Genomic DNA, 23,900 nt, shown 5'->3' with positions numbered 1-23,900 from the left:
CCCACAAAGGGATCATAAAACCTGATCTTACACACTGAAAAGGATAAATTACTTCCTCATGTGTGTGTTTTTAAAGCACCTGCAGTCATTTTTACCCGACTCAGACCAAACCGGACTCTAACTTCGCTTCTTTCCTCTGTTTTCATCCCAGGAGCTTGTCTCTACGAGGGATCGCTCTACACGGTAGGTGCTTCAACTCTTTCTTTTTGCTATTTAATCCCTGATTAAGACTTCCGCCTCATCTGGGAGCAAAGTTTGGTTCGTCTGCAAAGCCTAACGGAGGAAACGCTCATGCATTATTTACGTGGGACGTTGCCGGTTTAGTGAGACTGACAGATGAAGCTGTTAAGTGTCTCCATGCAAAGATGGGTGATAAAAGGAGTACATATCATATCAGTGGGGATTAGTGCACATCCTCTGTCAGAAACGAAGCAGAGGGGATGTGGCTCATCTATAATGCAAGCCGGATACTGAGTTTGTGGATGATAATGGTGATGATGCTGCTCTGCGTCAGGCTCCCGCTGCTCCGCTTGCAGAACTTTTTTTAATTTTCTGCTTTGGCTAGGTGTTGGCAATAAAAGACCTTTGCTTTTATTTTATGCTCTTTCAGCTGTGCTCGTAGTCTGGCTTTAGATTTACTGCTGAAAGAAATGTTTGCTTTGAAAAGCGTCGTTGTTCCTCTGCAGAAGAAGCTGATGTATTCACTCAAATGCAATTCAAGTCATTTTTTAAAATCTCAAACAAGCTAAAACCCGAAAGCTTAGTCATTTTTCCCTGTACCACATGATTTATTCAGGAAACTTGGAAGAGCCGACTCAAGATTGGTCTAGTTCTGCAGATATTTTCTCGTTATGGCGCTTGCTTTATTTTCCAGAATGACTCAGAACATTTGTCTGTTTTTTCTCTCTGCTTTTTGCTTTGATGTTTAATTCTTTTCTCAGCGTTTTCAAATGTTTTAATTGTTGCTTTTATGCCTAATTCAACGTTTTAACCAGAAAATTGATTTGAGACTGGTGTATTTACCACATTGTTTCAACATTTTAACCTTGAAGTGGGATGTGGAAGAAAACACACACACATCAATTAACATATTTGTGTGACTTTTCATTAAATTATCACTTAGAAATTGTTGAGTGGGGAAGGAGATAAGAGCAGGTTGTCATTGCAGAGTGCGTTGTGTAAGACAGAAAAATACAATAGAGGCACATAAAGTGAACTTATATGTTGCTGAGAAGTCACTTAAACCTTTTCCATTATTTATCCAGATCATACAGAAAGGCTTAAGAATTATACTTTTACCCAACAGATGTGTTAAACACATTTGCATGTTAAATAATTAGATTTTTTTTATAGCATTGGTCCTGGTGTTTGACACTTATCACTTTTATAATTTTTAACTGTAAATGTTGCTGTGGATTAAATCTGCCTTTATCCAGAAATTAGTAGAAGGATCTATAGAATCTATAGAGGAAGTGAATTTGAAATTTGCAACTACTATTTTACTGACAGCAGTTCTGAACTTTGTTGTTATTTCTGGGAATCTTTAAAGTAAAATGGTGTATTTTGGCTGTTGTTGATAAAAAAAAAAAAGAAAAAAGAAAGGAGGAGCAAGAACATGAAAACTTAATCTCAAAGTTCTAGAAAAAACTTGTAAATTTTTGAGTTTAAAGAGTTACTCAACAGGTCGTTGCTAGGTAACCAAAGAATGAGTGAGTTGATTCCTCCAACGTTTCTTAGCTAGCAGTGAGACGTTGTTGAGCGGCTGAAGTATTTCCTCTGCCTACATCTCCCAGAATGCTGTGCGGTTCTGGATTGAAGTTCAGCGTTGTGTCGTTCCCACAAGTCTGAACCGGATAAAAGCTACATTAGTTAGGCTAATTTAGCTAGTTCAGCAGTAAGTGTCACTGATTTTTATCTTAGTTTTACACAAAAGTGAGTAGAGTACTCAAACATTGACATTGGGCAATACTTGTAATGTAGTTATATTGTTTATATGAATAAACAATATGGAATAAGGAAAAGGTATTCTATAGGTGAGAGCTAGTTCTAAGCTAGTGGCTTGTTTATTGTTGTCATAGCAACTCCATAGCAACTGCCTGGCAAGATGGTTGTCAGTTACAACATTCATACAAGTGACTTCACATGAGAACTGTGTATAGACTGAATATTCACTCAGACGTTTTATCTATTGATATTGATTACTTGTCTATTGCGATATATATTATTGATTTATTGTCCAGTCCTGTAGGTGATCCTGATCTGAAAGTGGTCGATAATTGTTGAGATTCAGAGAAATCCTCTGATTCACTTCAGTTCAAATTCAGAAATGCTTTATTGATCCAAAGGGGAAATTAAATGTGGTTGTAACTCACATTAATTTGTTTTATTCGGGTTTATTGTAAATAGTGATGGCCAGGTTGGCAGAACATTTTGCAGCTATGCTCATGTTGAAGCATCTTTCTATCTCATCCAGAATTTTCTAAGAGCCTCCGAGAAGCGATGAATTACATTTTAGCAGAAGATTATGGTTGTATGAATGCTGTGAGGAAAATGGATCAGATGTGGGCAGTAAAAACATTTAACATCCGGGTGCACTTTTGAGCTTGACGAGATTTACTTTGTCTCCTTTTTTATAAGTCAAATTTGACAGGAAAGGAATGAAAAATGGTTCCTTGTGCTTCAGAAAACTACCACCTGTGTCAGGCAACAACTGGTAATCTCAGTTAAAACACCTAAAACATGGTTCTGCGCACTGCGGTTGTTGTTCCCAGGCTGAATAATGAGGAACTCCAGCTTGTTCTCCTGCAGTTTTCAGGATAATTACAGTAAAGCTCAAAAAACATACCTGCAATCATGTAAACTCACAAGAACACATCCTGCTTCCCTTTCCCCTGGCTTTTCAAGGGGGATAATTTCAGAAAGTGTAAAAGGTGGTAGTTGTTCGGTCCTTGAGGAGAGGAGAGGTGGAGAAAGGAGGAGGGGGGGACTTGGTGGCTAAAAAGGCAGGAAAACAGGTGGGATGTCTAAGCATGTTTAAACACCGTTTGCAGAAAAGAAGACCCTTTACTTCTGGAGTTCAAAGTGAAAAAACCCACACCTGGGCTGGTGGGAAGATGAAAACAAACGGGAAAAGAAAACATTCAGATAAAAGTCCATGTTGGAGCCTTCAGGCCTCCCTGCTTCTTAATTGTTTTTTTTTTTTAAATCAAAATCTGGATTCCTTATTTAATTAATGTTCTAGTATTAAGCTTGATTGATTGATGGTGATAAAATACTTTTTATATCAGAGTATAAACAAAAATCGCTCTGATCTCTCTCCAGTTCTGCTCATGGCATTGCAAGGATAAAACAGATAAAAGTTTAATCAGTTTAGCCAGTAGGGAAATTCATAAGTGCACCATTTATTTTCCACTGTAGCAACAATTTTCCAGTTTTTAGGTTTTTTATCCGTTAAAAGGAAAAAAAATGAATTTATAAAGGTATAATTTTGTTCTTATTTCTTTTTTAGTTCTTTAGCTGATCTTATCTTTTGTCTGGTTTGGCTAACAATAATAGCCTTCAATAGAAGGTCGCTAATGTTAGCTGCTAACGATAATGGCCACTAACAGTAGCCACAAAAAAAAAACAACAGTCGACAGAGGACACTAATATTGGGAGCCAAAAATTATTAATAACCAAATATTTTTAGAGTACCCAGAAATTGTACTCAATATGTTTTTATTCGTGTAGAAAAGACGAATTGAAATATGTTTGGTTGTAAATAAGATGGAGAGTGACTTTATAGAGTCTTTAGGTTTTAAAAAATATAATTGGTAAGCTTTAAGTTGTATGGCAAGTTGTTTTTTTAAAGCAATTGAATCATGTTATACAACTTTGTTTTTAACTCTCCTATTGGTACTTAATTGGTGGCCCATATTGGTAACATTGTCCACTGTTGTTAACTGCAATTTGAGAGGCCACTGTTGGATTTTATATGAATATGTAAATACGGTACCTTGAGAAGGATTTATCACCTGGTTCTTAAATCAATGGAGAAAACACTTGTTGCTTTCAGATTTACCACTTTGGACCTGGGAGACATGAGATGATTTCACTTATTTCCATGAGATCAAACAAGTCAGAAACATGCTGCTTCTGTAGAAACATGTTTGATTGACAAGAAGCAATATGGACTCACAGATGGCCGTGAATATGCAGAAACGACTCTCTGCTTTGCAGTAGAGTTGAGGTTGTTTGACAGCAGCCATATGGGGAAACTGCTTAAGGAGCAACTCCAGCTCTGCACAGGCTACTGAAATGTGTCTGATCAAAATCTTATATCTTTGGGGTGGTTAAAAAAAAGCTGGGTTTGCGTCAACCTGCAGCTGGTCTGCAGAAGATGTGCCCTGATTCCAAAATGAGTCAGAAGCAACTAAAATCAGGCGTTACGGTCCATGCTGCGCATGCATGATGAAGGCACCACACACAACACAACTCAATGGGGTTCTTGATGAAACTGAATGCAAGATTATTTCTAGGCTTTGATTGTCTTCTTGGTGTGTTTGGAGACTTTCTCGATGTTTCTGGGTAGCTGTAGTCACTTAAACTTTAACCACAAACCACGGCCAGCTCGCTTTGCTCACTTCGGAGGAGTTTCAGGAACCAATAGATGGTATTTGGTTGTTACACACAGACAGCATCTTGATTATATTTTTATTACGCTATTTTATTTACATCTTCTCTGCATTAAAAATGAGTTGGCTCTCTTATAAAGAAGCAGCAGCTCATCCGAGAGAACTCCCAATCATTAAGCTGCCAACAAGGAGAAGAGTTATTCTTCTGCGATCTGTTCTCATTGCAACAGATGTATGGCAGGTAAAATCTACGGTTAAAGCTGGAGTCTGTAACTTTTATAAAAATATGTTTTTCCCTTATTTATTAAAACTGTAATCATGTCGTGACAGTCTTTTCATGAGACAGATAATCTGAAAAGATAGATCTCCTCCCTGAGTTACTACTGCTGTCTGAAGATTTACCACTCCCAACCAAAAGGTGGATCTTAGCTGTCAATCAATGTTGCTAATTGAGCCTTTGGCAAAAAAACAACTTAACCTTTTATCCACCAGGATTGGTGGCTATGCTAACTAGCCTTAGCATTCCTGGTAGGCTAACCTGCAGTGATCCTTCTGTTGTTTAGCTAAGAGCAAAGTGAGAGGGTGAACATGAGGGTGATTGACAGCAGTAAGACCCTCCTCCTGCCTGTGATTGGTTGTCTTTATAAACATTTGCACATTTACAAAGAGCTGGGATTAAAAGATGAGGTTCAACTTTAACCTCTTTGTACTTGACAAATAACCATCAGATGATGGTTATTGATTTTTGTGACCGGTAAAGTCAGCAATCATTTCAGATATTAACTCAATGAAGATCAATGTTTCATAATGCTTGAGTGGAAATAAATGTGTGTTACGATGTGGAAAGTTTTTACTGGTTTTAATGTTTGGTGAAAGCGGCTGAGAATAGAGGCAACATTGAGTCAAATGAAGATAAAACTGAAATAACCAGAAAAATGAATGAAGAAGACACCTGGACCTTTCGGTTGTTTGGCTATGAGGAATAGAACTAACATGATTAATCGGCTTAATTGAGATTATTGAAATTCTTGTTGGCTAATTTTGTAACCGATTAATCGTTAGCACAGTATTATTGATTCAAAAAAAGGCAATTTGCTGAAAGAACAACACAGTCAGAGCAGTAAATAGGCCAAAACTATACAAATAATACATATACTGTGAATTTCAGATCAATAATAAACTTTGTCTGTAAATATATATTTACCCAGAAGCATTTAAAAATGTATCATTTAACAAGTTCAGCTGTTTTATACAAAACTAGAGATACTTTAAAAGATGACAACAAGCAAATACCTCAATATTTTTTTTAGAAATATAAGAAAATAAACATTGTATTGCCTTGCATACAGTAACATACATTTAGTAAATTAAAATTTAATTAAAACTATGCAACTAACAGATGAAGGTTTTTCATATCTTAAATTAAATTCAGTTTTTACTTTCCTACTGATCTGAATATTTTTATGCCTTTTTTAAAGCTGCATTCTCAAGTTAATGATTAATATTTGAAGATTATTTCAATAATTGATTAATCATGATTAATCCGATTAATAGTTTCAGCAGGTTGAACAGAAACCATTCCAGTACCATCTGTGAAAACGTCTTAGATCAATTTGTAATTTCTTAGATTTGATTTTAAGTCATTATCATTCAGTCACTCTCCTGAATGCAACCATAGCTTTCTGAGACTATAAATTGCTGTTAATTTTATTTTTTTCATCAACTGTAATGCTCAGCATGTGTTCTTCACAAGGTGAGTCATAACATGGTCAGCTTTATGCTTTCTAAACTTTAATTTTAAATTTAAATCTTTACACTTGCTGTTTGAAGGTGTTTTTTTGAACTAAATTTAAACCAAATCCATCTTCATAAAGATGACTACATGTCATGTGGAGTCGGTGGCTGAATAATATGAAATGGCTTTAGTAATTGTAGATGAACAGCATAATTTTCAGAGTGCAGCTATTGATCCCTGTCGTCATTTGGTTACCGTTACACTTACCATAGTTTTACCTGTCAAGTTAACATAACATGATAAATCTTAACATGTGATGAATAAAAAAAATGCAGCAGTGCTTTGTTACTAATTGTAAACACAATGACAACAGGATAACAAGATAAGGAAAAAGTTGGACAGCTATGCTAGCTTTACTTTGACAACTTTAGCATGTAGATGTGCTAAAGTTTGTTTTTTTTTTAAGAAGAAAAGACCATCAGTAGATGAGATGTTTAATCACCGTTATGTTGATACAATCACTTATTAATAATCTTAAAATAAACATCAAGCTTGAAAACATTAACGGACTGAATGTTTTGACGTTTGTGTGCGGAAATATTTGAGTTGCTACGGCAACGGACTGCATGTAGCTTAGAGAGAGCGAGAAAAATAAGAATAAGAGTGGTTTTGAATTGTTCTTTGTCGGGTTTTCTGTGTTATTTTTCCCTTTCTTGTGGCGCTAAATTAATAATAGCTATATCTCCACGTTTTATTTTATTAACGGGATTGTTGTACCGCGGCAGCGCGGATATCAAGAGCAAGTAAAAAACAAAAAAACAAAAACGTCTTTTTGTCCTCCAGGCGGAGTTGTGCGCATGTGCAAAATTTCCGGACGTAAACAAACAGTCTACAAGCAACGTGTTTAAACTTGAGAACAACGTGAGAACAGGACAAAGTCGGGGGTTTTTGTGCACTTTTTAAACTCGATATGAAATCTTGAACGTAACCGACCCTCCTGGTCCTGGAGGGTCGGTGTCCTGCAACTCTTAGATGTCTCCCTGGTCCAACACACCTGAATCCAACAGCTGAATCACCTCCCAAGTGCAGTCAGGTTCTCCAGAGTCCTGCTAATGACCTCATTATTTGACTCAGGTGTGTTGAAGTAGAGATGCATGTTGCAGGAGACCAGCCCTCCAGGACCAGGAGTGCCCACCCCTGGTTTAACAGATGGCCGGTTCGTGTTCATAAGAGAGCATTAACTTGGTGTGAAATGGATTAACATGCGCTGAGAAGTGAAATTTAAAGGACCACTGATGCAGAACAACAGGTAAACACTCTGTGTTTTTCATTCCTCTTTCAGGGAGTCGGTTGTTACTCTTCGTGCTTCAAATTATCCTTTTGGACAAATAAAGGGACTTGAATTAAAAGTTAGTTTTAGAATAGAGTAGGATAGAAATGTCCTTTATTGTCCTGCAGTGAGGAAATTCAGGTGAAAAATATAGATTATTGGCTTAAAACGATGTGATACTAAAAAACTGGTTGATTTTATATTGATATTTCATGAAGTTCTGCTTTGCAAGTATAATTTTAGTTTTTCTATCTCCTAAGGGGACAAAATGACAAGTGCCTCCAGGCTACACCAGCAGCAGCTGCTGCATTCACTAAACAAACAGGTTCAAGTAAAGAAAATGTTGAATACTTGGACATAAACATGGATCAGAAACACGAGATGTGCAGGATTTGCTAAGTAGAGGTTTCTGCACCTTTCTGTAAATCAACCAATCTGTGCAAACACTGGAAACCTAAACATGGACTTAATCTATGAGCAAATAATTCAGAAAGTGACAAATCTGTGCAGCAGATTTAGCCAAACTAAATTAAACACTGAGCAAATTTGTGGTCATAATAACTTGGCCTTGCAACAAAACTTTATTATTTAGAAGTCATTTATACTAATTTATATTATATTTTACAGCTTGTTTGTATTTTGTAATTTATTTGGTAACAAGTTTGGTGTTAATTATTGCAGTAAACTATATTATAATAGCTTACATTTAAGTAAATAGTTGGTCATATTTTTCACGGCAAGATTAAATAATATAAGAAAAAAAAATCATTAAAACAATCTTTGTTGTTTTGCAATAAATCATTTGGATGTTGGCATTGGTCAGTAATAATCATAAATAAGTTTTATTCACAATCAAGTAACCCTTGTTGCATATAAATCAGATTTTAAAAAAATTTAAAATCCTTGTTCGTTCTTGTTAATTTTTTAAAAATTGGTTAAATATACATTTTGGATCAAAAATAAAAATATCTTTGTAAATATTTTATCAAAACTTTTCGAGTGGCATTTTTTAAATATTTAGCTGTTACTGCATTTTATTGTATAAGATGCTAATTTCCTTACTTAAAAAGTAAAACATTATTAGTTTGCTTATTTTGTGTTGTATCAAGGAGGCTTAAGTAGTTAAATACATCATTTTTTTAATTTATTTGATTCATCGTCAGAATAATTGATAACTAAAATAATTGTTAGTTGCAACCCTAAAATAATACAATGGATCTTATCCAGGCGTCTGAATCATTTTGCTTCGTTGCTCAGGTAAAAGTCTCTTTAATTTTGCAGCAGAGAAGCATAACGAGCCCAAGAGAGCGTGGAGCTCTGAGGTGATCTGTCAGGAAAATAGTTTTGCTGTCATCATCAGAAAAACAATCTCATCGCCGTGTTACTGCTGCTGCTTCCACTCACGCTTCACCACTGGAGTTTGATGAGATTCGGAAAAAGGAAAAACTAAATCTAAAAGCTCTAATTTAAAACAGATGAAACAACGTCGAGTTCCTTTAAGAAAGTTAATCACTTTGTTCTGACGCGTAATTTGCTCAGTTTTCATTTCCCCCTCCAGACCATCAGATATGTTAAGGCCACAGGAGTGAAGGACGGGCTAAAAATATTAAAACAAAGTGAAATGAAGGAGGAACTGGGGACACGATTTGAAGGATGACAAGAAAAGGGGACGGCAAAGTTGGGGAGGCGAGAAACTGACAGCAGGGACCCGACTTTTCTTAAGACACATGAGACAGGAAGTCGGAGTCAGCGGTTCCTCCTTCCAGCCTGTTAACAGATTCTGGACAGGTACGGGTCACCTGGGATTCGCAGGGGAGACCTGCAAACCGAACCTGATGGATGTTGCGATATTTTCAGATGCACATCTGTGACAAAGTCCTTCTGTTATTTTCAACTTTGACTCCATTTACTCGATATTGGCTGCATGGGGAACGTTGGATTTTTCCCTTTGCAGAGCTTTATGGCTGATTTCTTTTTAAATTCTATTATGCTTCCTTGAACATGTTTGAATAGGTCTACTGGCGATGCAAAACATGTTCATTACATTACAAAATAATGAGGTAGTCTGGTCAATTCTGCCTGCTGAACTGTTTTAGGACCTTTTATCACTTTAAATCTAAATAAAATGAACTAACCAAGCCCTCCATCTCAACGTTTACATTCACATGTGAAAATGGCTGCAAACAGGTGCACAATTATACAGTCGGAAAAGCAAGAGTGGTGCCTCCTGCACAACCAACCAGACTGCAGCAAGTGGTTAGTGGATGGCAAGACAACAACAAAACTCTTGTCTTTTCCAGCAGCCATTTTTCCACACATAGAGCAGTAAAACCAGCTGATGAGATATGCTGGAGCTCAGCTTGGGTTGCAGGCAGAACTCTGCTTGGGTTGCTAGGTAACAGGCAGAACTCTGCTTGGGTTGCTGGGTAACAGGCAGAACTCTGCTTGGGTTGCTGGGTAACAGGCAGAACTCTGCTTGGGTTGCTGGGTAACAGGCAGAACTCTGCCTTAGTTGCTGGGTAACAGGCAGAACTCTGCCTTAGTTGCTGGGTAACAGGCAGAACTCTGCCTTAGTTGCTGGGTAACAGGCAGAACTCTGCCTTAGTTGCTGGGTAACAGGCAGAACTCTGCCTTAGTTGCTGGGTAACAGGCAGAACTCTGCCTTAGTTGCTGGGTAACAGGCAGAACTCTGCCTTAGTTGCTGGGTAACAGGCAGAACTCTGCCTGGGTTGCTGGGTAACAGGCAGAACTCTGCTTGGGTTGCTGGGTAACAGGCAGAACTCTGCTTGGGTTGCTGGGTAACAGGCAGAACTCTGCTTGGGTTGCTGGGTAACAGGCAGAACTCTGCCTTGGTTGCTGGGTAACAGGCAGAACTCTGCTTGGGTTGCTGGGTAACAGGCAGAACTCTGCTTGGGTTGCTGGGTAACAGGCAGAACTCTGCTTGGGTTGCTGGGTAACAGGCAGAACTCTGCTTGGGTTGCTGGGTAACAGGCAGAACTCTGCTTGGGTTGCTGGGTAACAGGCAGAACTCTGCTTGGGTTGCTGGGTAACAGGCAGAACTCTGCTTGGGTTGCTGGGTAACAGGCAGAACTCTGCTTGGGTTGCTGGGTAACAGGCAGAACTCTGCTTGGGTTGCTGGGTAACAGGCAGAACTCTGCTTGGGTTGCTGGGTAACAGGCAGAACTCTGCTTGGGTTGCTGGGTAACAGGCAGAACTCTGCTTGGGTTGCTGGGTAACAGGCAGAACTCTGCTTGGGTTGCTGGGTAACAGGCAGAACTCTGCTTGGGTTGCTGGGTAACAGGCAGAACTCTGCTTGGGTTGCTGGGTAACAGGCAGAACTCTGCCTTAGTTGCTGGGTAACAGGCAGAACTCTGCCTTGGTTGCTGGGTAACAGGCAGAACTCTGCCTTGGTTGCTGGGTAACAGGCAGAACTCTGCCTTGGTTGCTGGGTAACAGGCAGAACTCTGCCTTGGTTGCTGGGTAACAGGCAGAACTCTGCCTTGGTTGCTGGGTAACAGGCAGAACTCTGCTTGGGTTGCTGGGTAACAGGCAGAACTCTGCTTGGGTTGCTGGGTAACAGGCAGAACTCTGCGTGGGTTGCTGGGTAACAGGCAGAACTCTGCCTTGGTTGCTGGGTAACAGGCAGAACTCTGCTTGGGTTGCTGGGTAACAGGCAGAACTCTGCTTGGGTTGCTGGGTAACAGGCAGAACTCTGCTTGGGTTGCTGGGTAACAGGCAGAACTCTGCTTGGGTTGCTGGGTAACAGGCAGAACTCTGCTTGGGTTGCTGGGTAACAGGCAGAACTCTGCTTGGGTTGCTGGGTAACAGGCAGAACTCTGCTTGGGTTGCTGGGTAACAGGCAGAACTCTGCTTGGGTTGCTGGGTAACAGGCAGAACTCTGCTTGGGTTGCTGGGTAACAGGCAGAACTCTGCTTGGGTTGCTGGGTAACAGGCAGAACTCTGCTTGGGTTGCTGGGTAACAGGCAGAACTCTGCTTGGGTTGCTGGGTAACAGGCAGAACTCTGCTTGGGTTGCTGGGTAACAGGCAGAACTCTGCTTGGGTTGCTGGGTAACTAGCCAGCAGATTTATGATGTTGCATCCCGCTAAGTTTCCCGACAACAATAAAATTTTTATTTTGCCATTAAAAAAAATTAATTATATTATTTGTTTACTTGTGTCTCCTAATAATGTATAAAACAGCTTAAGTGGTTAAAAAAATCTGCATAATGTGCCATTTTTAAATCCGATTAATCAATTAATCGTCAGAATAATTGATTACTGAAATAATCATTATTTGCAGCCCTAGATGTAACTTTATCATGAGACCTTGATTTATATTTTATGCAACATGATTTTTTTAATTTGCAGCAGCAAACTGTATTTCCCTGTTGTCCTGGTTCTGGTCATAATCATAAAGTTACAGAGTCCTCGCCCCTCCCCAACCTGTTTGTCTCTGACAGTGTTTTCCTCTCTGAAGTGTGAAGCTCCCATCTATAATGAGTTATCCCGGTGTCAGGAGAAAAGAGGATTTTCACAGGCGCCGTCATCCCACTCATAGAAATAGATCATTTGAGGACCTTCCATTCATGTTTTTTTTTTTTTTTTTTTTTTTTCCTCCCACATCTGAATTATTAAGTATCCGAAGGCTGTGAAGTGCTTAAACTTGCTGCTCTTCTCAAGATGCTTTTAAAACTAACTGTGTTTTGGTTCCCAGAGCTTTCTTAGTTCAAGCAGCAGTTTCACATTTGTTTGGCTCACCATAGCGTCTTTGATTCGTTTAGTTATAGAATATCAAAACTTGTTTTTAGATTTCTGTGAATGTTGCTGTAAGAGTAATGTCAACTACCTCAAAAAATCAGCACTACATCGCTATGCCGTCATGCTGTTTACAGCCTTAAAAAAGTTTTAAATTCATTTCAGAAATTTTCTTGGAAAAACAAGGACGTTTGAGTTTCCAAAAGTCAAAAATTTGAAAGAAAAAAAAACAGTTTTTCAGATTAATTTCACACTGCAAAAACAAAATTTTACCAAGTATTTGTGTTTTGGTTTTAGTGCAAATATCTAAATACACGTGAAATATGACCAAAATTTGCAAATAACTTTTTAGCAAAAAATTGTTACATTGGCGTATTATAGCGAATAAAAAAAACTGTAAATTTCAAACAAATTACTCGTGTATATATAGAATAATCTCAGAAACTTTCTGGAAACAAACTTGTAAATTTCTGAGTTTGAAAAGCTGAAATTTTGCTAAAAAAAAAAAAGTAGTTAAAATTAATCTAAGAAATTTTATAGAAAAACATTTGGAAATGTAAGAGGTTGAAAAACAGAAAATTTGCTTGCAAATAACTGACATTTTTAGATTAATCTTTTTAAAAAATTTCTAGAAAAACACAAGAAATTTGAGTTTCAAAATTTGGGAGTTTTCAACTTTTGAAACTCATAAAATTTCTCCCAAATTCTTTTGGTAAGAAAACATCCAAAGATTTTTGGAACATTTCTGAGTTTAAAAACTCGAACATTTTCTACTTTTGAAACTCGGAAATGTCAAATTGTTTTCTAGAAAATCTCTGAGATTAATTTCAAAAGTTTTTGAAATGGAGTTTTTTGGCCGACTTTCTTTTCTTTCCTACAATGGCCCTGATACACCGTTGTACCGATTTTTTTTTTGTCTTATTTAAAGATATTTGCGCTACACACTTGACAAAACAACCATTTATTTTAATCTAATAAAAAAAAGATTTTGTGTTTTTGCAGTGTATTGTATGAATGAGGAGGAAATGTTTTATGTAGGGTGGATTTTTTTTTTTTTTTTTTTTTTGAGCAATAATCCAGAACGGGTACAAGTAATTTAAAAGGATGTCCTTTAATAATATCTGTAGTTTTATTGGAAGCAGTTAAAGTGCTTCATTGAGTGTTTAAGGGCCCCTCTTAAGGGCCCTTTAATGTGAGCGCCTCTCCCTGATATCATCCCACGCCTCAGCTGCTCTCTGGACTGGAACTAAGCCTCTTCTTCCCGACCCGCTCTCTGCAGAACCAGTTGAAGTACTGGGACAACCTTTGGCAAATACCCAGCTGCTCAATTAATGGGCAAACAAACAATCAAGCTGTTCCCGTTTCTCACCCTCCTCCCCCCGTTTCTGCCCCGGCGCCACCGCTGAAGGTCCTGGAGGTCACGGCCTTTTGTCTCTCAGCTCACTCTGACTGCTTAATTCCCAGCTCAGCCATTCAGACCAGTTTGGCTCTTATCTGTAAACACCAGTGTGCAGCTAGCTTTAGCCCTCCAGCTCCCAGTCTGTCTGTATGGAGTTCTGTTTGTGAAGTTACACAGTAAAAAATTAACAGCAGTAATTTCTCTCATTTAGCCTGTCATAAGAAATGGGTGTTCATTTTAAAGAAACAGCATCTTATTCATACATTCGATGAATGTCAGATTTGAATGTCCAAACTAAATAATTTATTTAGTTTGGACCCTAAATATTTAACTTTCAAATTACATATTTAGTGAGTAAGCTAAATATTTAGATTGCAAAATAAATATCTGTCAATTAAATATTTTAACTAAATGTTTAGCTCTTTTGCTAAATATTTAGTCTACTAAATGGCTAAATATTCAATATTTATTGGGATAAATATTTAATTTGGAGCTAAATGTTTAACTAAACATTTAGTTCCAAATTAAATATCTATTTCAACTAAATAGTTGCACAAAGCTTTTACCTGGCTATTTAGTTAAAAAGCTAAATATTTGGTTTGAAGACTGAATATTTAGCTTCCTAACTATTTAGTTACAAACTACAATTTTAGCTTTCTATCTAAATATTTTATTTAAAAGTAAAATATTCATAGAGCTATAAATAACATGGTGAAAATATAACTGAAATATTAACACCCAGATTATTTTCTCTGTGTGACTAATAGACAGATTTATTGCTGTTAATTTTTTTGCAGTGTATCTTTACAGTCGGCACCCCATATGTCTGTGCCTGCAGGCTCTTGGAGTTACAAGTGTTTTGTTTAGTGTTTTTTTTGACAGGGGTAAAAGTGAACTGAGCCAGACTTTTAGTCCCCTTCGGCTCCGCCGGCCGTGTTCACACACGTCCCGCATCGCAGAACATTTAACCAGGGAGGCAATGCCTTTAACTCTCTGGGTTTCCCTCCTTTTTTTGTTTTGTTTTTTTTTCCCTCTCCTGAATGAAATCCAAGGAATGAGAACATCTTCAGGGACTTCAGCTGCTGGAGAGGAATGCTTTTGTTTTCCGTAAGAAAAGGCTGACGGAATACCGATAGAGGCGATGAATGAGAGCTCTATGCTCGGTGTTATTTTAAGTATATGTTGGTTGATTCTTTTGTGCGTCAGTGTCAGCCATTTGTTATGAATGCCACTCTGCAAGGCATCTGCAGTCTCATCAGGTGACATCTGAAGGGCGTCTCAGAAAAAGTGGATAAAAAATACTAAGTCAAAAAAACTAAAGCAGATAGCCATTATATTAATAATACGCTGCCAATAATATCTTTAATACGCTGCAAAAATAAAAGCACAGTATTTTTCTAAAGGACTCGTATCATGTTCTTGTAGCCTTCTATGGAAGTAAATATATTTACTTCCATAGCCTTCAATAAAATTTAAATGTTTTACAAATTCTTTAGGTATAAAAGTCAGGTTTTGTGAAAATTGTATTCAATTTGTTTTTACAGTGGAAGTTTTTCATAACAAAAACAGATAAAACCTCACTGCTGTAGTGTCCGGGAGAAAAAGTTTGAACAATATTTAAAATATTTTTGTAGAATTCATCAAAAAGAGATCATAATATCAGTTTGTTTATATTATTTATATCACAAATGTTTATTTTTTTCTATATTCTAGGTGTTATGAATTTGCATTTTTCATGCTAATTTAATATTTGGACAAAGTCTCATAGTAGATAAAAATAACACACAATTTTTAAGGTGACAAATGTTTTGCATTATTTTACTAATAATACTTTACAATGACATTTCGTGTCCCAGATGAGGTGAAAACTTTCCTGATTGTCTCCAGTTTTATGAAAGCAGCAGCTGTGAGAATCGATTTAAGACTGAAATATTTGTCTTGACTCTCCATGAGGGAGAAGGAATCATTTCACATCAGGTGTCGTCTGAAGGACAAGATGCTCTAATCAGACTCTCGGCTCCTCCGCTGCAGAAAGACAGCTGCAAGAAGAATCAGTAAAAGTCAACATAAGTTTCACTTTAATGCACAAATGGAACCTAATTAGTGCAAAACTTTGGTTTGTTGTAAAGCATCAGCCTTTACTTGAGTAACTGTTGAAAAATTTTCTTTTGGGAGTGTTTTTCTGCGCTGTACTTGTTTTTTACTTGAGTAATTTTATTATGAAGTATTTCTTCTCTTACTTGAGTAAAACTTCTGAGTTTTCTACCCATTGAATGAAAAACAAACTGATTTTAACCAAAAAATCACCAGACACAGACACACACCTGCAGTTTTTCTTAATTTTTTTATATTGAAAGAAACTGATTTGTAAAAAAAAATATTTACTGGATTTTATTTGTTACTGATATGAATTATTGTCATTTTTGTCCTTGAAACACCAAACTTTCAACTTAACTTTATATTTTGGCCCATCGGATGATGTAATTTTAAAATATTAAATGATTGATAATTTGATCAGTTAGTGGATGGCTACTTTTTAATTTTACTTGAGTAAAAATATATTGCAGCAGTTGTGCTTTTGTTTGAGTGCAGTTTTTGTCTCCTCTGCCCACCTCTAACTGGAGAGATAATTGCTGGTTGATGCAGACTTGGTGGAACAATCCTCAGATTCCAGGACTGATGGCGTATCTGGAAAAAATTCCCTGGGATTAGAAGCTAAGTGGTATAATTATCCCTCAGTCTGTCGAAGAGAACTTCATGAATACAGTATGATTACCTGTCGAGTCTCAGCCTATTACCCTCCACTATTAACCTCTTTCTAAAAGGAGCCTTGTGGGATTGTGGGCCCTAAGAAAAAACCGATGATGACAGGGAGAGATGGATGTTTGCTTCAGGGGAGAAAACGTTGGAAACTAACGGAGGGCCGGGCTTCAGGAGTGACTTCATTTCCCCTTCCTGATGCTGCTCTCCTCAGCAGAAAACAAAAGCTGTTCCCAAACCGGTCGACCACACAGGTAGTTTTCTGCTTTTTTTTTCTTTCTTTTTTTTTATAAATCCCTCCAACACTGTGCAAACCTTGGCGCCTTGCCTGACCTGTAATGGCAGAAAAACATCCAAGGATGTTGGTGAGGAATCCTGTCTGTTTTTGTTTCTTTTTGTCGTTTTGCTGGTTCTTTATAACCTTGTTGTAAATGAGATTTTATACTGGCATTGTGCTAAATCTGTCACTAAATTCTCATGTGGTTGAAAAAAATATTGAGTGCAGAAGGTCATAGTAGACAAAATTACATTTCTAACCAGTGCTTTATTTTTCCTTTGTAGGACTCTTTGCCCTCCAGTTTAACCATTAACAGGAGATTTTAGTTATTTATATGCAACCAAAGGGAAACACTTTACATTTCTTGTAATTATTAATTGACATAATGTGAAGGATTCCCCTCACTTTGTTTACAAGTTAAACAATTATGAAAGTTTTCAGCCTTACAAACGGGTTTTGATTGGTTATGTATTAGGTAAATTCCACTTTTTGAGCTTTAATGTGGAGTTAAAGTTTTATTCTCATTAAAAACACACCTGGTGGAACTGTGAGTCGATCACCTGACGATTTTGAAAGTTCACGCAGTGTGTTCCCAGTTGGAGAAATAAATATTTGAAAACAAGGTCATATCCTCATACGAGCCTTTTTCAAGCATTCAGCATGCTGATGTGAGTGAATCTTCATCAGTTTTAGACAAAGCATCTGCAAAGCTGCACTTTGCCTTTATAAACCTGTTGGAATAATCAATTAATCACATGATAAATTTAAGAAATGAGCATGAGGATTTCCATTCTGATTGTTAATATTTTGTTTACAGAAAGTTAAGAATCTATTTTATTTATAGTTTTAGTTTTGTAGGGTTTTTTAAATTTTATTTCCGGTTTGTTGATTTTTTTTAATTTTTTTAATTTAAATGGATATTTGTAATATATTCCAGTTTTATCAAGGATTAAAAAAAAAATTAAGTTTATTGGTCTCGGAGAGGGGGAACATGCATCATTATGCCATTGAAAATTATCTTAAAATAACTATATTATCGTTTCTGCATCAATTTTACCACTTTTACGTCTACAGCTGCATCTCTTCACATACAGTTTACACCTAAAAACATGTTTAATTCATGTTTCTGTGGAATTATTCCTAACCTTTAATTCCCTGCCTGTAAACTTAACCTTGGAATTTTCTTCTCACCTTATTTTGCTCTGCTGCTGTAAATTTTGAGTCGAAATAATCCACCAGTGAGGGAAAACCTTTCAGTTTCATTTCCCAGGTGTGCTTTAGCCTCCGAGTGCCACATGAAGGTCACTTTAATTCCACAAAAACTCTTCTCAGAGCACATTTTTCTTGAGTTTTTGTTTTTAAGTGTGCTATTTTGAAGCCGCTGGCCTGTAATATTCAGTCGGCTTGGAGCCTGTAATCTTCTGACCTCCAGTTCTGTTCATGAAACTCGTCCAGCTGAGTCTGATTGTTTCTTTTCTGGCTGATTTGAATGACTTCTGATGACAGAAGGAACAGGTACAAACTTGTTTTATTGCAAACCATTTACAATTTATAAATGTAATAATGGAAAAATCAGCATTGTTGGAGAATTTGAAACAAAAGAACATTTGATTTTAATATGTTGGCAATGTGAAACAAAGGTTAATGTTGAAGGAATTTAGACAAAATTGACATTTAATTTAATAAATGTATCACAAAGAGATTCAGTTATTCATTCATTTATAGTTCCAAACTATTTAAATACTTAATTCACAACCTAAATATCTAGTTTACAGGCGATATATTAGCTTTCAAATAGGAAGGAAACTAAAATTATTGAGAAGCTAAATATTGAGTTTGTACATTAACTAGTTAGTTGTACACTAACTAAATGTTTAGTTTCCAAACTAAGTGTTTGGTTCCAAATTAAATATTTATTTTACAAATTAAACATTTGTAAAATAAATATGTTTAGTTTGGAAATGAAATTATGAATTTTGAGCTAAATGTTTAATTTATAAACTAAATATTTAGCTTGGACTTAAGAATTAAGTTTGGAGCCAAATATTTAGTTTGCATATGAATTATTTAGTGACACAGTAAATGTTTAAGTCTGAGCTAAATATTAAAATATTTTTAAAACTAAATATCTAGTTTTTGAACTAAATATGTAGCTTCAGACTCTGACATTTATAAATGTATGAATAATGTGTTTGAAAATATGACTTTCCATATTAATGTCCACATTTTTATTCTCTATCAGGCTAAATAAAGCAAAATATTGCTGTTAATTTTTTAGTGTGTCATTTTACAAGCAGCACTCCATACTAATGCAGCTTTTCTTAGCCGAAAAGGTGGATTTGAGTCCCCAGCTAAACCTTTTCGGGCCCTCAGCGTTGGGGGTCTGGTTTATTGCTTCAGGGGCCTCTGATGGGCAGCTGAATGAGGGCATTCAGCGCTCATTTAACGGTCGACTCTTTTGTCTAGCTCATTGTTTCCTGACCTCTAACAGAGGAAGATTTGTGTCTGTGACACAGAAGGACATTTTCTGAATTCCTGGAGGAACCCGGAAGCAAATTTACAAGTTTGAGGAGGCCGCTGTGTAAACAGGAGCTTGTTAAAGTGCTTTATTTGAACGCAGCGTGTTTAACGACAGCAGCGTCTCCGTCTTAAGTGACCTCCATCCAGGTAATCTGTCTGCAGCTCTGATGGTTGAATGAATTCATCCCTGCAGGCAGAATAACTTAAGCCCTGCTCTTCTGGCGACGTTTCTGTAAGGTCGGGATAAAACTCACCTTTACACGGTCCACCTCTGGACCTTAGTGGCATCGCTGATGCCGTCAGCTGAGTCAACAGTTTGGCCTTTGACAGCGCTGTCTCCAGTGGGCTGCTGCAGATTTATGGAGGTTTCCCCCCCTGACGTCTCCACCCAGTGGGGCGTCCATCTTCTGATGACGCGGCAACAAAGTCCAGGCTGGAAAGTCTGAGGGGAAAGATTTGGGACTTTGTGGCAAAATGCATGGAGGCCTTTAACTGTACAGCACCGCTGGGTGAACTCAGCAGTTTGTTTATATTCATAATTTATAAAAATATCACTGCTTCAACATAATTTTACTGAAGTAAAAGTAAAGAGTAGCTGTCTTTCACTAAATAATTTTTATTATTCAACTAAGAATAAAAAAGTATTTGATAAAAAGTTTACTCAAGTACCGAAACTGATGAAATTATTAAGAATTTAATATTTAAATATTACATAATCAGACAGAACAAAAATAAAGTTGAGAGGAAATCTTTGCATTTTAAGGTCCAAAATTACAATAATTCACATAACAAGAAAAACAAAATCAGGCAAAAGAAATTTTTCACAAATCTGTTTTTCAATTAAAAAAAAAAGATGAAACTTTAACAAAAACTGCTGGTGTGTTGGAGAAAACATATTTTATTGTCTTTAAGGCTTTTTCTTGTGGTGAACGACATGGACAGAATTTTATTAGAATATTTTGTGGTGCTATCGTGATACAATAACAGGTGTCTTCACTTAGGGAAATGAGATTTATCAATTAATTAAATTTTTGTTGTTTAGCACATTACAGCAACAAGGCAGTTCAAAGTGCTTCACATTGTAAAAACACAAAAATCAACAATTTAAACAATTGTATAACTAAGCTAAATGCATTTAAATATAGTTTTGATTTTACTGAAATGTGTTTATGCTCTTCATAGTGAAGAAAATAATATTTCCAATACTGTTTATTTTTTTTTAATCTAACCTGACCCTGATCCCATGATGCCTTCTGTTGAGCTGGACATTCAGCCTTTTGCTGCTCGTTCCTCACCTGAAGTGTTGAAAACGACGGGACGGTGGAGAGGTGGGTGAAGGCTGAGAGGTCTGAGCTTCAGGGGAGGAAAGCAATGTGGTGAAATTACTTTCAGCTGCATTTTACCTGAGAAATCTATTTTAAAAAAACACAGGTTTTTGTTTTTCTCAGCTTTTCTTAGAAACTGTCACTTTGGAGGCTCTCGGTCTTAATCCAGAACCACTTTGTTACCTGCAGCAGAAATAAATTTTCCCACAGTGCCAAGAAATTGTTGGAGTAATTTTGCTCCCATCAGGAGACTTTTGACATGAAGGAAGAGAGCTGAATGAAAAACTGAATATAAAACACACCCAGTGACGTGTTTTTGTCTGTAAAAAATATTTCTCCTGTTTTAATGACTTCCTGTAAACTTTACTGGCTCTCCATCTGTATCGACATAAAGTGCAGAAACCATTTAACAGCTCTGCTCTCTAAAGCATCATCAGGTAATTGTCTACTCCCTCAGCTCTCCAGGAGCGCTGATGCAAATTATATGATGCATTATTCATTGCAAAGATGAGATGTGAACTTGAAAGTTCACATCAAAGATGCTGGAGAAAAAACACAAAGTGAAGAAGGAGGCACTGCTCTCGTCTCAAGCAGGTTAAAAAGCCATCATGAAGCCTGGAGGGACAGTAACTGCTGGCGGCTGACTCTGCGCGTCGCCCTGAGCCTCCCACGTCTGGGCAGACTGACACTGGGAATCCTTTATCTTGTCCACTGGAAGTCGCAGCCGCCTGTCGAGCCTTGGCAGACCCTCGAGCTTCGGCTGGTGACTGGTTTGGAGATGTAAACAGAAATCAGCAGCTCTCTGTTGCTTCCTTACCGGCAGCACACAGGCCCCGCGGTCGTTAAACTGCAAAACCCCGTTTACGTTTTAAACCACATCATCTTCCTCTTAGTCTTCCAACTTTCTCCAAGGGTGTTTTCACACCTGATAGTCCGGTAGATTTGGTTTGATTGGGACCAAAGTTGCAACGTTTATCACGGTTTCAAACCGTGTCAAACGATCCAAACTATTAAAAAACGCTGTTCCCCTCCTCACCACTGGGGGTGCTGGACCAAGAATAACTGACACAAAGACGTCTGAAGAAGACAAAAGCAAAATGTAAACAAAAGTGTAGTGGCATCAGATTTTAGCTACTGTCTGATTTTTTTTTATTTTTTTGTTTTGGTAAAAATAATTTCTCACGCTAGCCCTACACTTGCCGGTTTGATTTGGTTGTTTTTTACCCAGAATGCCATGCACTGTAGTCCACTTCCTGCTTTTGGAGCAGTCTTTGATCTGGTTGGTGTTCACATTGTTTCACTTCAAGGTTTTATGCGAACCAGAATTTGCTTTTGAGATTCAATTGCAAACCATAGTTTCCAGACAAACGAACTAGAGTTTGACTAAAGTGGACTAAACAGGTGATGTGAATTCACCCTAAAAATTCAAAAAGGTAATTGTCAAAAGTACACCAATACCTGCTACTATAAATTTAGTTACTGCGATTAATGATGTTGTTTTGAGACTCTTTTCAAGTGATACAGTGGTAAAGATCTGAGTGCTGCTTCCTTTCTGTGTGTTTTGACCTCACTCAGCTCCTATGTAACCTAAATGCTACATCCTGCTGCTAACATGTAGCCACTTGCAGAACGCCGTTGGAGACGAGGAGGTGTGCAGCCTCCAGTTTCTTCTCAGGCATAATTTGATAGTTTGTTAAAGGAAGCGGGTCGTCTTCGTCTGCACGTTTCATCACGTCTTGTTCTTTGTCAGTCCGTCCGTCTGACAAATCAGCGTTGGCTGATGGCCAAGACCGCCGAGGTTCCTTCTCGATTCAGACGAAGCGCAAAAACAGAAGGTGAATCACGAGAAAGCCAGGCGGCGCTGTGATGGATCCTCTTTACCAGCAGGCACTCTGAGGGCAACTTGATTTTGCTTCGGTTTTAGTATGAGAACCCCTCAGGAACAGGATGCTGCTTTTCTTTAGCTACACTTTTTATTTGTTGGGATAAATAAACAGAAAACGGTGAATAATTTGAGGAGTGGAAGGAATCACTGAGTAAGAAAAAAAAGTTCTCTGGTGTTTAGCTTTTAGGTTTTTTTTTTTGTATAAAATCTCAAATTCAGTCGGGGAACATCTGTGACCATCAGTTTTTCAACTGAATTACAGTCTGAGCTTTGACTTGGCCAGTTGCTTGCCAAAAATGTCATGTTGAAAGAACGTTTGTAATTACAAAAACTTATTGCTGTTATATTTACTTGATTAATAAACTGAGCACAATATTTTATTTCTGTAGATGAGGGATCAGTAAATTATTGTAGATTTTAAACAAAAAAAGTCTTGCAGGTTTGTGATTAAAAAAATAAAATCCAAAATTATCAGGTTTATTATATTTTTTTGTCTTTTCATCAATAAGAAACAGGAAGGTTTATTAAATTACCATTCCAAAGTCTGAATTTTAATAAAAAATTGCTGGATGTTTGCTTAAAAAATGTTTTCCTCCATCTTAGCAAATGTGTCCAATTTGAGGCCCGTGGCCCAAATTCGGCCCGCCGTAGCTAATTCTGTGGACAGAAATAAAACTTCAAAATCACAGTTCTGTGCTTAAATATTATTTTATCAGTCAAATCAAACCAGTTATATTTGCGTTGTTTCTCCTCTCCGGTTCAATCAAGGCTGAAAGTCGTTCATTTTTTGCTCTAAACGTCGTAATAATGTCCTAAAAATAAAAGTAAGAGGAAGCTGTAAATCTTAATAGGTAGTTTTATTAACACATTTTGCAACAACCAGCCCTTTATGGATGTTTATGATCTTTTTGTGGCCTGATATGAAGAGTTTTCAGTGAGATTCTGCTGAATCTGAATTCATTTTTTAGCACTTCTCATTTTTCTACCAGGGCTTCCTATAAGAGGTTAAAGTTTTACTCTGTGATGAAACAGTCGTGGGTCTGTAAACAGATGAGTGATTTTCTGCAACCATCCAGTTGCACTCGCATGCTGTAATTATTGTTCAAAGACTGGCAGGCTGATGTCAGGCCAGACTTTGACGAAACATCTGGAGCTGGACTCCATTGTAATTTGTTTGGCAGTAACAACCAGGTGAGCTGCTCAGGTTTGGTGGGAAAAGACACAACCTCTGATTTCTCTTCAGCTGTCATTACCTTCATGTCTCTGGCTTGAAAAACACGAGAGACTCTGGGAAATTATT

General features: G+C 37.3%; 1 protein-coding gene across 1 annotated transcript in view; it reads left to right on the top strand.

Moving 5' to 3' along the window:
• fras1 (Fraser extracellular matrix complex subunit 1) overlaps positions 1-23,900 on the top strand; it is a 264,241-nt gene that overhangs the window by 9,224 nt on the left and 231,117 nt on the right. The window contains 4 exon segments of the mRNA XM_044110758.1: positions 152-183; positions 16,426-16,555; positions 16,659-16,737; positions 16,740-16,847. Coding sequence (XP_043966693.1) covers positions 16,711-16,737; positions 16,740-16,847 — 135 coding nt within the window. The 5' untranslated portion in view covers positions 152-183; positions 16,426-16,555; positions 16,659-16,710.

This window comes from Gambusia affinis, linkage group LG03 (assembly GCF_019740435.1).
Source record: "Gambusia affinis linkage group LG03, SWU_Gaff_1.0, whole genome shotgun sequence".
Lineage (NCBI taxonomy): Eukaryota > Metazoa > Chordata > Actinopteri > Cyprinodontiformes > Poeciliidae > Gambusia > Gambusia affinis.
Note: the sequence above shows the minus strand (reverse complement) of the source record. Positions and strands in the feature narration are given on the sequence as shown.